Source organism: Sceloporus occidentalis, unplaced genomic scaffold (assembly GCF_023333645.1).
Source record: "Sceloporus occidentalis isolate IW3139 unplaced genomic scaffold, rSceOcc1.0.p SCAF_1, whole genome shotgun sequence".
NCBI classification, from domain to species: Eukaryota; Metazoa; Chordata; class Lepidosauria; order Squamata; family Phrynosomatidae; genus Sceloporus; species Sceloporus occidentalis.
Window position 1 is genome coordinate 108,546,335 of NW_028316981.1, and position 16,370 is coordinate 108,562,704.

Below are 16,370 nucleotides of genomic sequence, written 5' to 3' on the forward strand. Positions count from 1 at the left end.
ACAGTGGCACTATTACTTCTCTTGATCTAGATACTATACTTTTATTGATGGAGCCCAAAATTGCATTGGCCTTTTTAGCTGCCGCATCGCACTGTTCACTCATGTTGAACTTGTGGTCTACTTGGACTCCAAGATCCCTTTTACATGTAGTTTCATTCAGCCAGGTGTCACACATCCTATATCTGTGCATTTTACTTTTCTGCCCTAAGTGCAGTACCTTACATTTCTCCGTGTTGAATTTCATTTTGTTAGCTTTGACCCAGCTTTCTAGTCTATTCAGGTCATTTTGAATGTTGATCCTGTCCTCTGGAGCAATAGCTATTCCTCCTAATTTGGTGTCATCTACAAATTTGATAAGTATGCTCCCAATTCTATCATCCAAGTCATTGATAAAAATGTTGAATAGCACTGGGCCCAGGACAGAGGCCTGTGGGACCCCACTGGTCACTTCCCTCCAGGATGAAAAGGAGCCATTGTTGAGCACCCTTTGGGTTCGTCCAGTCAACCAATTACAAATCCATGTAACAGTTACTTTGTCTAGCCCACATTTTACAAGCTTGTTTGCAAGAATGTCATGGGAAACCTTGTCAAAGGCCTTACTGAAATCAAGATATACTATATCTACAGCATTCCCTTCATCTACCAAGCTGGTAATTTTATCAAAGAAAGAGATTAGATTTGTCTGGCATGACTTGTTTCTCTGAAACCCATGTTGACTTTTTGTGATTATGGCATTGCCTTCTAGATGTTCACAGACTCTCTGTTTAATGATCTGCTCTAGAATCTTTCCTGCTATTGATGTCAGACTAACTGGACAATAATTGTTGGGATCCTCTTTTTTCCCCTTTTTGAAGATGGGAACAATGTTTGCCCTCCTCCAGTCTGCTGGGACTTCTCTTGTTTTCCTGGAGTTTTCAAATATGATTGCCAATGGCTCCGATATTACATTTGCCAGTTCTTTTAGTACCCTTGGATGTAATTCATCTGGTCCTGGAGACTTATATTCATTTACATTAACAAGGTATTCCTCTACTATCTCTTTACTTATTCTGTACTGAAATTCCTCTAATCTGTCCTCTGCTCCATTATCCTCAGATTGAGCACCCTTTTCTTTTTCTGAGAAGACTGAGGCAAAGAAGGTGTTGAGTAATTCTGCCTTTTCTCTGTCCCCTGTTAGCATTTTGCCATCTTTTCCACGCAGTGGCCCTACCATTTCCTTCTTCTTCCTTTTGCTGCGGACATATCCAAAAAAGCCCTTTTTATTCTTTTTAACCTCTCTAGCAAGCCTGAGTTCATTCTGCGCTTTAGCTTTTCTGACTTTACTTCTACACATGCCTGCTATTTCTTTGAATTCCTTTTTTGTGATTTCCCCCTTTTTCCATTCCTTATACATGTTCCGTTTCAAACTTAGCTGAGTTGAAAGTTCCTTAGTCATCCATCCTGGTTTCTTGAGACACCCCCCATTTTTCTTTCTCACTGGAACTGTTTGAAATTGTGCCTTCAGTATCTCCCTTTTGAGAAACTCCCATCCGTCCTGAACTCCCTTATCTTTTAGTACTTCTGACCACGGGATCACCCTCAATACTTCTCTATGTTTACTGAAATCCACTCTCATAAAGTCTAGAAGGCGTGTCTGACTATGACTGGCTTTTCCTTTCCATTGTATAACAAATTCCAGGAGAACATGGTCACTTCCACCTAATGATCCCACCACTTGCACCCCATTAACCAAGTCATCCTTGTTGGTTAGGATCAGATCTAAAATAGCAGACCCCCTTGTTGCCTCTTCCACCTTTTGGACCATGAAATTGTCTTCCAGGCAAGTGAGGAATTTGCTAGACCTTGACGATTTTGCTGAGTTTGACTTCCAGCAAATATCAGGATAGTTGAAGTCACCCATCACTACTACATCGCTCTTTTCTGAATGTGTGGTCATCTGTTCTAGAAAAATATCATCCAGTTCCTCAGTCTGACTTGGGGGTCTGTAGTAGACTCCCACCGTAACATCCTTGTTGTTTCCCTCCCCTTTGATTCTTATCCAGATGCTCTCCACCTGGCTTCCATGATTGATGTCCTGGATCTCTTCACTGGTGTAACTATCTCTGACATATAGTGCTATTCCTCTTCCTTTCCTGTTTGGCCTATTTCTCTTAAAAAGGTTATACCCCTCTATTTCCACATTCCAATCATGAGACTCATCCCACCAGGTTTCAGTGATGCCTATTATATCATATTTGCTTTGTTGTACTAGGAGTTCAAGTTCATCTTGCTTATTTCCCATGCTCTGTGCATTAGTGTAGAGACATCGCAGACCATGGGTCCCTTTTACTTGCTGCCTGTGCAAGTTTTTTTGCCTCCCACTGTTGGGTCCTTGCACTTTTTTTCTTGTTTCCTCTATGTCAGTTTGACTATTTTCGCCATCCCTTTCGCCTTCCTCAATATTGTCTCCCTTCCCCACGGAACTCAGTTTAAAGCCCTCCTGGTCAAGTTCTTGAGACTGTTGGCAAAAAACATTTCTTCCAACTGTCATGAGATGCAACCCATCCATTGCAAGAAGTCCCTCCTCATGGAACCGCAGCCCATGATCAAAGAATCCAAATCGTTCTCGGCGGCACCATCTGCGAAGCCAGTTGTTCACATCCGCTATTTTCCTCTCCCTTCCTGGACCGTGCCCTTCAACTGGCAGAAGAGACGAGATGACAACCTGTGCATCCATTCCTTTTAACTTCCTACCAAGCGCCTCGTAATCCCTTTTGATGTTCTGCGGGCTGTGTCTTGCAGTATCATTGGTTCCCACGTGGACCAAAAGGAAGGGATATTGGTCAGTAGGCTTGACCAGTCTTGTCAGCCTCTATGTCACATCACGGATCTTTGCCCCTGGGAGACAACACACCCCTCAAGACATCTTGTCAGGCCTACAAATCACTGCTTCTGTACCCCTCAGCAAGGAGTCCCCCACTTCGACCACATGCCTCCTCCGAGGCTTAGCAGTGACTGTTCCCTTGGGTGGGACTCTCAGGCTTGCCTGCTCTGTCCCTGAAGTCTGTCCATGCTGCTCTTCTTTGTCCTCCTTGATCAGGAAAAGATCTTCGAATCAATTCTCTATCTGCAAGCTCCGTGAACAATCCCTTCTTGGCATACTTCTCTGTGTGACATTCCTCCAGCTGTCTGCCTCCTGTGTATGTGAAGTGACCTCCTCCACACCAGCATCTTCCTCTGCATGGTACTCGTCCAGGATTGTTAGTTCTGTTGTGTCCAGGAAATCCTCTTGCTCCCTAATATGCTGAAGTGTAGCTACTCTGGACTCCAACTGCTGCACTTTCTCCTCTAAGAGGGCTACCAACTTGCACTTGGGACATGTGAAGTTCTCCACTTCTGTAGGCAAGAAGACAAACATCTCACAAGTGTTGCAGGTGACTGCCGTGGTTCCGTCAGTGTCCATACTGAAAAGTCTTAGGAAATTACTGGAACAGGACTGTGGGCTTCCTCCTAAAAAAAATCCTCCAGAAAATACCGTTAAAGCCCCTGATGTTTTAATAATTTGCGGCAGTGAGCTCAATCAACTCCGCCTCTGCTATAGATCTCTCTCCTCCTCCTCTCTGTAGCAGGAACTGCTCTCATGTATAATCAAAACTGTGAGTCTTAAGGCCGTGAATGGGGGTGGGTGGGTGTGTGACTGCATATAGGGTTTCAGTCCATGGAGATGGAGTCTTCTAGCAGCAAAACAACTTGAATTGATTTGCTACATTAATTTTAGATTTCAGTCCCTCTTATTTACCAGTCCAATTTTGTCCTTATTTGGAGTACAGCAGCCCACATTTTTATTACTTACGCTAGTACAACTATTACTACTATTTGTTTTTGTAGCACTATAATAAATGGCAAATAAAATCAAACAACCACTCACTTGTTCTTCAAAGTCCATGTTTTCCAGAAACTTTTGGTTCATAGTCTCAGAAAATTTGTTGATGGCTCTCAGGAACACTCTAAAGAGAAGAAGGAGAAGAAGAAGAAGGCGAGAGAAAGAGAGAGAGAGAGAGGTTTAAAAGTAATCCATATGCACAATGAGATTTTATCATTTCAAATATGAGATCAAAAAATAAACCATGGATAATAAGTCAGAATACATATTGGCAACAACATATACTTATATAATTAATAGCACATTAATAGGGCAAATATTTTTTTAGTCTCCTTTATGCAATATGTTCTAATTAGTACTCACCACAGAAAATAGGACCTTGTCTTTTAAGTCTGCTGCACAATTATTTGTTCATGTGAATACAGCAGAATATTTTTTTTATATTATAAGTTGTTTCCCAAGATACTGCTATACACATATTTGTAAAAGATTATAGGTTTTGTTTAATTGATCAACCAGGCAGAAATATTGTCTTCAATTATTTAGATCCACTCTTAGCTCATTAGCAATAGCTGCCTACCTAATGTCTAGCAATATGAAATGCACACAGCTATGAACGTATCCTATTTATTTACTAGTTTACCATACAGTTATGAAATGATTCTATTTATTTACCAATTATTTACCAACTACCTATATGAGATATAGTTTAAATTAGCATAGCCACTGTTTGTACAATGTACATAACATGTAAACAACACTGCTTACTATAATTACAGAAGAGATAAACATGACTATCAGAACTGGAACAAGTGCTGCTACTCTGCTTTCCTGGAAAAGACATGGCAGCTCATTAAGCCAATAATTTAAGGCAGTCATCATATAAATAGGTGCTGTCTGGTTCTGATCTTCTGGGGGGAAAAGTTGTGCCTGACCCTTACAGGAAACTGGGGAGCAGCCGACAATACAATGCTAGGCATAGCAGTGAGAAAAGATTTGGAAGCATTTTTGTATGCCTTCCAAAGTTGGACCATGGGCATTATCTTTCAATAAAGAAAACATAATATAATTTATTCATGTTCATAAACATTAGCCACTCTGCAATTTCACCGCCCCCCATTGACATTTGTAAAATATCCACACAGAGAAAGTTACTACACAATTAGTACCTAAGGACACATTGTCTTTTCAAAATGCAGACTTCACTATAATAGAACTGATCAAGGGGCAGTATGATAGTGTTTTGTGTTACAGTCACTGCACTGACGGAGGGATATTTTGGGAATTACAGTTTCCAAGCCCAGCTCTGCTTATTAACTTACTAAGTGTGGCTTACGAGCCAGATCAAGCCTCACAGCAGGTTTTAACCCTTATTTTAGTATTCAACATATTGTTCCAATAAAAGTACAGTTTTTTTGCTTCATTTTCCCTAAACTCTGTGTTTTTCCATTAACAAACTCCAGGAGAACATGATCACTCCCACCTAATGATCCCACCACTTGCACCCCATTAACTAGGTCATCCCTGTTGGTTAGGACCAGGTCTAAAATAGCTGACCTCTTTTTGCCTCTACCACCTTTTGGGCAATGAAATTGTCTTCAAGGCAAGTGAGGAATTTGCTAGACCTTGAGGATTTGGCTGAGTCCCTTTCATATGTAGTCTTCTACAGCCAGGTGTCCCCCATCCTATATCTGTGCATTTCAATTTTCCGCCCTAAGATAGTATACCTTTTAATGCTATTGAATCATCTCACCTTTCAAGTCTTGCAATTACCAAAGAGGAAGAGGACCTAATTGAATCATTTTCAGGTCTATCCCAGACTACACAAACAGAAATAATAACTAGACTGGAAAAACTAAAGCAATATCTTTTAAATGTGTGCTCAATAAAAGAGCCCCCCTTTGAAATCTGTGAGAAGAAAGATAATAGAAAGACAATTACAGCAGAGATAAACCCATTAACTTGGACTGAAATGAGATATTTGGACAACTTTGAGAATGGCTTATTACATACTAATAGGACCTTTAAAAAAGTAGCATCCAAAACAAAAGGCCTGGTAAGGTCAAATGTGAGCTGTATCCACCCAACCCTTGAAATCATTGAAGAAATATCAGTTGACAAAAGTGCCAATAATAGTAATGTTTGTCTAACTAAAGCAACTAATAACAATATTAAAACTGATTCAGATGTTCCAGACACACAAATGGTTTTTCCAACTACAACCCAATCTAGTCCCTTTTATACTGTGAGATCAAACATATGACAGCTGAAAACTACAAGCAGAATAAATTTGGAACATATAAAGAGAGTAACATATCAAGAGAGATCTTGTAGCACTCTTGAGACTATCTGACACAAAGAAGTTGGCAGTATGAGCTTTCATAGGTTTCAGTTTACTTCCTCAGAGAGTAACCTATACAACACTGGAAGGATTATGATGCATATTTTCTTCCTCTGTGTCCAGTATATTGTGGGGAACCTTGACAAACAAAGAGACGATGGCAAGAATGGTAAAAAGGTCACATTTCAGAAAAGAGTGATAGGCTTAGTTTGACAAACATCACACAATCTAACAATTGACAAAGGGAATACACTACAAAATGAAATTAGACACTCAAATGACAGCCCATTACGAACGTGAAATTTTTCAGAGGCACAGATGTCTGATGTATGAACTTTGGCAAGACTTGTCATGTAGCCATCAGAATGATGAAGTGATTTAATTTGAATGGACTGTTTTCTTCGTAGGGAAAAATTCTTCCTTATGAAACTTTTAATGTCATATCATCTGTTGTAAAGTGAATAGGTGCTTTCACTTCAATATTGCTCTTGGGGGGGGGGGAACTCTACGTGGAATCCATTCTGTCCTGCCTTTTCAGTGATTTGCTTCATTCCATCCCATTTACAACTATGTGAAACTAAATGTTGGTTTAATTTTATAGCTTTCCAGCTATGACCCATTAAGAGTTTATATCTATATGGAAAGTGAGAGAGTTCTTCAACTTCTTAGCATTTTTAGATTCACCTGCAATAAAATTTAGGCTTCAGTCCTAGGAACCCATAAGTCCTTTTTTCCTTTATAACTGTACTATAGGACACTCAATACTATTCATGTGGGCTGAGTAGATGGGCCAAGCCTGTGCTATCCTGACTCAGGTCAGCCCGAAGGGTGGAATGGGGATGGGCAAGTGTTTACAAGCCCGCTCACCACTGCCATGGACCTGCAAAAGTCTCATGCTCCTTATTTCCGCCACTGTATCATCTACTGAGAAGACCACCATCAAGGCCTTTGTCATGGAAACAGGACACATAGCTACTCCCAAGTGGCCAGGTGCTCCCTTTTCATGTCAGAGGCTATGATGTGAGTCTTTGCACTAGTCGCAAAAGGTAGAGGAAGGTAAGGGGCACACAGAGCTTTCCAGTCTGCTGAGTGTTGCTGTGGAGTTTCCTAAAAAGCAAAACAGCAGGTCTTTTTGACCCATGCTATGGTCTCTAGCAATAATGCTAGGAAAGGTAGAGTGATGTAGAAAGAGATGATGCTAGGTGGATAGACTCCATTAAGGAAGTAATGGGTATATGTTTGCAGGAATTAAGCAGTGCAGTGAAGGACAGGGAGTCTTGGAAATGTCTCATCCACAGAATTGCCTTGGGTCAAGATCGACCCAAGGGTGGTTAACAACAAAAATGGCCTCTTTGAGCCAGGATTGTACCAAGACTGTTGGATCAGTATCCAGTCTGCCTAATCCTGGTCTAGGGGTATTGGTCTGCATCATCTGAAAGGAAGATGTGAGGCTGGGGGGAGGGGTTGAAATACATCTTTTGGCCTATGTGGATAGCCCCTTTAATCCTCATGTGGGAGAGGTTTGAATATATTACCACAGTCTTCCCAAACATTTGAGCTCTCCAGCTGGAGGAAATTTGACACCAGAACAAATGATCACCTATACCCCAAGGTAGCACTAAAGTAGCCAGGTGCAAAATATGATAGGGGTTTTGCCTGGGAGGCCAGCACTAAAAACCACATGAAACCAAGTAGGATGAAAGGCCACAACTTTATTAGCAACAGCAAACCAGAACAGAAGGGTTGGCACAAGGCATAAGGTCAGGATCTGAAGCATCGAATAACCCCACGGTTAATCGATAAGCAGCATACCTGGTGACCGCCAGGCGTTGGGATGACCTAGGGGCTAAGGAACGCCAACTAGCCGCCATCACACCAGGCGCTCTCTTGTTCTCCAAGCCCCTAGTCACCGGGTGGCTTAACCATGTTGTGGCCCCCACAGTGGCCACAACGCATGCCCAGCTCGCCCCTGGGTCCCTATTGACTCCCAAACCAGTGCTCCATAGCCCTGGTAACCAAACCAACCAGATCCTGGCCTATGCTGCCACCCCAAGTTGTGACAGAAAACCCCAAGCACCCAAGCGGTGGGTGGGTGGGAGAGCCGAGCTGAAAATGGCTGCAGGGCCTGGTCACATGACCCTTAAATAGGCCAAGGCTCTGCCTCCTCACCCCATGGTGAGGCTCCTCCTCCAGGGCAGCCCAACCAATGAGCTTCCCTGAAGGACTGAAGCCTCACCATAGAGGCTTCCTTCGCCCCTACAGAGTGGCACGGGCGGAAGGGGCAGGCCCTTCTGCCCAGCTCACCAATCAGGGTGGAGGACGGCCCCAACCAGGAAGTTGGGGCCAGGGAGCTGCGCCGGTTCCCGGCGGCAAAGCGGCCAGCCCACGCAGTCGGGCAGCCACGTTTTAGATCTTTAGCAAAAGGGGAGATTTCACCAGGTGTAACTTGTCATGCAAGCTATTCTTGAAAAATACACACACACACACACACACACACACACACACACCTCATTTTAGATAAATATTAAAGGTGTAAGAGTCCTGTCCTGTCCTGTCCTGGACAGAGAGAGAGACATTTTTCACTGGTAGAAATTCTAGTTGTGGAATCAAGCAGGGATTAATCCATCTCCCATCTCAGAACAGTGGATCCCAGGTGGAACCCTCCAAAGCAGAATTTGAGAAAGTACATGAAGTTGTTTGCAGGAATACACCTTGAGAAAATCCACTGCACTAGCAGTCCTCTGTTTATATCGGGGTAGGCAAGGTGCTTCACATAGGCTGCATGCCGTCCCAAGGGATCAAAAATAATCTTTGCTCCCAAATGTCCTCAAAGGCATGGGGATTTTTGACATGTTTTTGGCCCCTTTGGGCCAATTTTTTTTATTTTTATTTTTTGAAAAAGGAAGTGAACCGAAAGTGACCTTATGCTAACTTTCTGTTATTTTAAAAAAGGCTCCCCCCATCCTAAAAGGGCCCAATGGGACATAAAACATTGTGAAAAGGACACCCACACTCTCTAGAGGGTGTAGCAAAACAAAAGTTTTGCAGAGTGCAACCCTCCATGATCTCCTAGGAAGCTGATATGACCCCCTAACCTTTCACAGTTGTCCACCAATGCTGTATACAATATTGGCTTCCATTAGGTACCACTTCCAGTTCTTCTTTGGCTCAGAATGTTAAAAAGGCTCTGGCCAAAACAGCCAGGCTTCAGCAGATGCAGGTGCCAAGAGTCAGATGTTTTCTAAGATGTATGCACAGAAATTACAGTGGGCCCTTGATACCCTGGGGTTGGGTTCCAGGATTCCCTGTGGATAACAAAATCCATGGATGTTCAAGTCCCATTAAATACAATGGCATAGTAAAATACCGTCCCATATATGAAACAGCAAAATCAAGGTTTGGTTTTTGGAATTTATATTTTTAAAAAATATTTTTAAAACCATGGATGCTTGAATCCATGAATAAAAAATCCATGGGTAGGGAGAGCTGACTGTACTTAATGTTAGACCTTTACTGTGATACTTTTTAAATGGAGATTTCATTTACAAAGCAATATTTGTTGTGTGAAGAAATAGATTTGGAGACTGCCCAAGCTGTGCACTGTTTAGCATTTATGTGATACCAAACCAAATGACAGTTTCCAGAGGCACTGCAATGATGTGTATATTCATAGACAGTACGATTAACATGCAATGCACCACCATTACAAGGTGGAACCTTATTCCACACAAAACCAAGGGCAGCTCACTTGTCACTAGCATTACTATAGTAAAACTGAAATATTATAATCACTGCTAGAGCTTTTCCTGATTGTTTTAGCTTTTACAAAATTTTCTGAGGGTCAGTATGGGCACACAATATGCGTGTTCACATTTGCATTAATCTTGGGTTTGTTTTGGATACTTTATTAGCTGATGAACCCATGGTGAGGTAAGGTGGCAAAGGTTATGCTCTCAGCATGGGGCAGCTAGCAATGTCAGTATCTGTTGAATTATTCAGATGAACAATACAACCAATATCAGTTCAACCAGTGTAGAATGAGGAAGCTTACTTAAGGTTGTTTGGGTTTTTTAAAAAAAAATATTTCCCTCATTACTGGATGGAATAATAGCATGCATCTATATTGCAAATTATCTTGAACTAGCTCAAGATGTGCCTTTTTCCATGTCCAGAAATCCAGTCCTTTTCTTCTCCCTAGTACTGGCGTTTGTATCGAAAGGCCTCACTTGCTATCAACTGGTCATAAATTCCTTTTAATATTATCCATTTTAAAAAGCTCAACCCATTCACTTTATAATTTTATCTCATGAAGTCAAGGAATCTTTCTTCAAGGCTATGCTTCTGTTGGAAAGATATTGCAATTTAACAGCATTGAAAACATTCTGTCTTACATCAAGTGAAGTACAAATTCTTCCTCTCAATAATGTGCCCACTTATAATTTTCACCCTATCATGGGACAACATGACATTTTGGAGAAGACAATTGTGGTTGCTAAGGTGCAAAACAGTAGGAAAAGAGGACGATCACACTACTGATTCAATTGAGGAAGGCACAGTTCTGAATCTGCAAGACCTGAGCAGGACAGTTGATTACAGGGGCTATTGGAGGTCTCTCATTTGTAGGGTCATCATAAGTCAATGTCAACTTGGCAGCACATAACAATATATTCACTGCAGTGTCACATGCATCTCAAGGGAGACAGTAACTGAATATTGACAGTTAGTGCAGTAGCAACCATTTCCCTTCATAACACTGATGCAATTTTGTGACTTCGAGTTTTCCTAAAATACTTTACAGACTAAGTACTTGTCTGCCATACCATTCTAATTTAGGTTCATTTATCTGATTTTTTGAAAGGTGCAAATGCCACCAAGAGCCAGCTTCTCTCTCCCTCCACAAACAATAAGTCCTTTCCACTAACCTTTGAACTTTATATTATTCCTAAAAGAATTGCATTTTCTTCTCCATCTCTGGGAACTATGACTGCCACAATTTCACCTCCTTTTGGCTATCATATCTTATCTAGGTGTGTGTGGCAGTTATATGGTACAATAGAACATATATTCTTGATCATCACAAGAGTTAGGATTAAAGAAGCTGTTTAGGCTTATGGAAGGACTTGTGTTAGTTGACTGGTACTGCTGGTATCTTTCTCTTTTTTGAATGGTTAGTCCCTGTGGCCATGTCACAGTTATTTTTGAAACACAAACATACTCCATTTCAAAATCCATGTACTATGGTGAATGGAGAAATAATGTTTGAGAAACACCTGCCCCAAACTCTTTTTCAACCTGCATGCATACAGCTGTGGTTCTTTGGATTATGACTTGTGTTTCTACATCTGAGTAACCATTGTATTTTTCTGGATACATCATCTTAATCTTAACTGTAAATCTCCTTCTACAAAAAAAAAAAAAATCACTTTTTTCCTATTAAAAGACTTGTTAAGATTTTGATTTTATTGTAAGAATTTTTGGAGAGAAAAAAACTTTTGACTATAGAAATAAATTTTTAAAAGCCATGTGCAAAACAACCCTATACAAGTATGCTGAACAGAATTCAACGAGACTCAATTCCTTGTAAATCGCATATAGGATTACAGATCATGTAACTAAATAACCTCACTTTCAAAAGCAGTTTACCATCTGACATACAGGAGTATGCTATTTGAGAAGAACAAGTCTAAAGCTTGCCTGGACTCACAAAACTACTTTCATGATTCTTTGGATCCTCACCCAGATTTCCAAAATGTAATGAATCAAATAACATCTCATAGTTCTCCAGGGCTTTACATACTGCTTTTTGAAGGGAGAACATAACTCCCTTTGTAACACAAAGACCATACGACAAATGCTTTCTCTGTGAATTGTACTATTTGTCCTCCATTCTACCAACACACTGTCCCAAAATATAAAAGTGTATTACATATTTGTTTTCCTTCAGGCAAAGCATCCACTGTGATAAGAGCATAAAGGATTACAAGCCAATACAAATACGTTTCATCTCCCTGAGCTTTGTTCAGATACAGTAAATGCAAGAGGATGCTGCCTTTACACTTGACTCTCCTATTGAAAAAATATTGAAAGAGATAAAGAAAGTGCTGAGTTTGCATTGTTAACTTTAATTTTTCACCTTGAGGCAGAGAGAGAGAAAGAGAGGCCGCCTGAGAATGTATTGTGCATAGGGAGGCAATACACTCACCACCTCAAAGCTGTTATTGGAGTACTACGAAAGAGGTTTCTAGTGAATCAGCACATTCTCCCTCAAAGTCAGATGCATAATGGGTTTAACTATTGTTTTCCTGATGATGCATTCATTGAAAATGAACAACTTACTCAGGAATAAAGTCAGAATGCAATGTATTTGTTGTTTGTTTGTTTGTTTAAAAAAGAAGCTTGTTGTCTCTAAATATTCTAAGTGATGTATCTAATGTTAGGTTAGGAGACAATATCATGCAAACAGAATTATATACACAACAGAACACATGATTTACAAAGCCTACTTCATATTTCATGTTCAGACATCATTTATACACTTAGAAAAGCTTGCAAACAGCTGTGTGTAAAACACACCAAGAGGACTTTACTTTGGAAGAACTCTTCTGTGCAACTAGAGCTTAGGATGAATAAAGGATCTGAGCACAGAATCCTAAAACCATGAAAGATGAACTTGCAAATCTACTCAGAATAAAGAGAGAGAGAGAGACTTGATGGGAAACATGGGCCACGTACATTTTCTGCAGCTCCAGAGAACAGGACCTGGAGTAATGGATTCAAAATACAGTAAAATAAATTCCACCTCAACATTAGGAAGAACTTCATGACAGTAAGAGCTACCTGACAGTGGAATACTCTGCTTCAGAGAGTCTCTTTCTTTGGTGGTTTTTAAACAGCATCTAGATGGCCATTTGTCAGGAGTGCGTTCATTGTGTATTCCTGCATAGCAGGAAGTTGGACTGGATGGCCCTTGGGATCCCTTTCAACTCTATGATTCTATGATTAATTTTTTGGGTAAATCAGGATTATGAGTGGACCCTCCCAAGTGTGGAATTCTGTGGAGGCATTCATCCCTTTCACCAGGGGCTGAAAATTCCTACTCAGTCCTGGTTTCTTTGTCAGAATTAGCAAAAATTTGCAGCTCTCTTAAGCCTTTCAGAGCAGGTTAAATGCCCATATTGAGATGGATAGCTTTTCCGATTTCTTGACAAAACTGGGTGAAATTGATGGGATGGCAATCTTGCACCTGTTCATGGAACATGTGTGGGCAAACAAGAGCAGAGTGCGGACAAGATGGCAAAAGTTATTAATGTGAAAAATACATAAGCTAAGAGAAGCTGAAGCTGTTTGCTTTTACCTGACTCTACTGGGAAAGTCAAGATCATGCCCCTTTCTCCTCTTTGCTGAGTTAACTGAGTGAAAACTACTTTTGTATTTTGAACTTGACTTGGAACAACTGAAATAAGCTGAGGACAAAGGGAGGAAGTGGGAGGAGGAGGGAGAAACCAGGACATTTTAAATCCAGTTGAAAAATTGGGACAGCCAGAGGGTATGCGATAGTCTTCTACAATATCAAGACAGCTGTACAGTCAGCCCTCTTTATCTACAGGTTTTTTATCATTGGATTCAGGCATCCATGACTTGAAAATATTCCCAAAAAGTATAACTTCCAAATAGTGAACCTTGATTTTTGCCATTTTTAATAAGGGGCACCATTTTCCTATGCCATTATATTTAACGGGACTTGAGCATCCACATATTTCGTTATTCTCAGAGGATCCTGGAACTGACCCCCAATGGATAAGAAGGAGCCACTGTATTTCGGATGAGTAGGTGCAAGAGCAACCTTTACATTTTGGGCTTAAAAAAAAAAAAAAGAGGATGAGAAAAATGCTTATTCCCTTTGTCTTGCTGCTTAATGCTCCATGCTCAACTTTTGATTTGATGTAACATTTCCTGTATTTAAAGGGTCTGAGCTTCAAATGGCACTGCTTATTAGGCAACCAGAATCAATAACACAGAGAGTGCAGGTATCGGTGGCTTGGGTAAAAGACAGCTTAGAGTAGAAATCTTTCGGGGAGGAGAAACCTAAAGGGGAGTTGAGGACTCAAAAGAAAAAGAAAAAAAAACACCAGCAGCCACCAGATTAACTGTTGCAGGGAAAAGAATAAGAAATCAAAAGGGAAGGGAGAGAACAGGCTATTGATCAGGGAGCAATCTAAACTGAAATATTTTAAATGCATTGTGTGTTCTTCTTTATTTTCTACCAGTAATTATCTTTAGAAGCACTATATTGATGAAAAAGCAGGTTACAGATATTTAAAATAAATACATTCAAAAGTGGGATGTGCCAAACTGATGTTTATAAACACAAATGGTTTGCATTTACTTCTCAACATGTCCCACATTGTCCAAGCCACTTTCCTTTCTCTACACTTTGTGGGGGTTTCCAGCCATTGCAGCCAGTTTGTACATCATGCTGATTTTAGGTAGTGGAACTATCAGTACAAGGGAGAGAGGCGGGGAAGGGGCCGGAGATGGCTCCCTGTGACTCTCCCCCAGTTATATTTGTTTGTATTTTGTATTTTTATTCTATGTTGTAATATTGTTAATTGTTTTATTATCATTTCTGTTGTAATCCACCTTGATTCTTCCAGGAAAAGGTGGAATATAAATAAATTATTATTATTATTATTATTATTATTATTATTATTATTATTATATTCAAACTGTTTTTCATTCCAAACTCAGTACCATACATTGGGCTGTTAGGCTTCTATGTGCTGCAGGAAATGGGTAACATAAACTGCTTACTACTGACTAATAATTTAGTATCCAGCATTAAAAAATCTAATATAAAAATATTAAGAATAAATAAATAGTGGTCCTACACTGATGCTTTTGCAAACAGGCATTGTAGACACTGCATTAAAGTTCTGGTGTACAGCTTATAAGCAGAATCTGTCAATTAAAGAAGCAAGAAAAGCTCTCCAGTAAAAACATTTCTGTTTCAGTTTTAAATCCTATAAAACATCTGCTGTCTTTTGAGGTCCACATGTGCTGGATTATTAGATTTGCAGGAAATACTTTAGCACTGCACCATATGCACAAAAATCATAGGTTGTCTTTATTGAGCCATTAGTGAAACTCTAAAAGTCACAGTAGGGCAGTATGATTATCAGGACTAATAAAAAGGTTACAGAATTCAGAGCAAGTGTTACTCTGTGAATTACTGGTTTGACCCAGCAGGTGGGGAAACTCTAAAAGTGGGGCTGTTCTTACTAGTTGAATTCAGGAAGAGAGGAGGGATGGAAAGGAGAGGAGGTGCTGGATTGGGTCCTTTCCCTCTTGAATAATGGTTTCAAGATTTGCATCCAAAATTGTTTCCTATGCTACTAAGCAGTGTTGCCAGATCAAAACTGTAAAGTATAGCCAAGTAATACTAGGGGGAAAAGCCAAACAAATTTTAATGTATTTTTCATATTCTGTTGCAAATAAATGATTTATAAAACAGCCGAATGTGTTACAGTGTGTCACCATAAAATGTTATTACTTTACAGTATGATTAAAATTGACATCCAAACACTTTGGAGGTCCAAGACAAACTAGAAGGAGGGAAAAGGAGTGAGTGCAGCTCTGGCATGCTTGGCCAAACGTTTTGACTTCAGAAATTCAGGATGAGATTCAGACAAACTGGATGGCAAGCATAGCCCCACCCTTGCTCTGTACATGTTGCTTGTCCACCGTGTTCAGTGTGCAGCTCTGGAGTGTGCTTACCCAGACTCTTTTTGTTGGCAGAAATTCAAATATTGCCAATTGTAACTGATCAAAATATTTATCTTAAAGGAAAACTATTTAGAAAAGGGGTGGTATGTAATTTTCATGAAGATAATTGCAGCATGTAAAAAAGCCAGGAAAAACCCAAAAATCCAAATTAATTTTCTGGTGCCAACCAAATTTTTAAAAAGTCAGGTTTCTGGAATTTGGCTTTTAAAAAAAATGCCAGTCTAGCAACCCTGACTAAGCAGCTCATACAAACTATTTCTCCAGTCAAGATCAGCACTGGCAGCTCATTGAATGCATGGAACCTTGGGGACATTGGGTATGTGTTCAATTTAAAATATATTATTGGTTGTTTTGTGTGTATACTCTGTCTGTCTGTCTGTTTGT

General features: G+C 40.2%; 1 protein-coding gene across 1 annotated transcript in view; it reads right to left on the bottom strand.

Moving 5' to 3' along the window:
• Positions 1–16,370, bottom strand: part of LOC149321946 (dedicator of cytokinesis protein 2-like) — a 348,354-nt gene that overhangs the window by 106,024 nt on the left and 225,960 nt on the right. Inside the window, exon 27 of the mRNA XM_089520310.1 lies at positions 3,908–3,986. Within this exon, the coding sequence (XP_089376436.1) occupies positions 3,908–3,986 (79 nt within the window). The remainder of the gene's footprint in view (positions 1–3,907; positions 3,987–16,370) is intronic.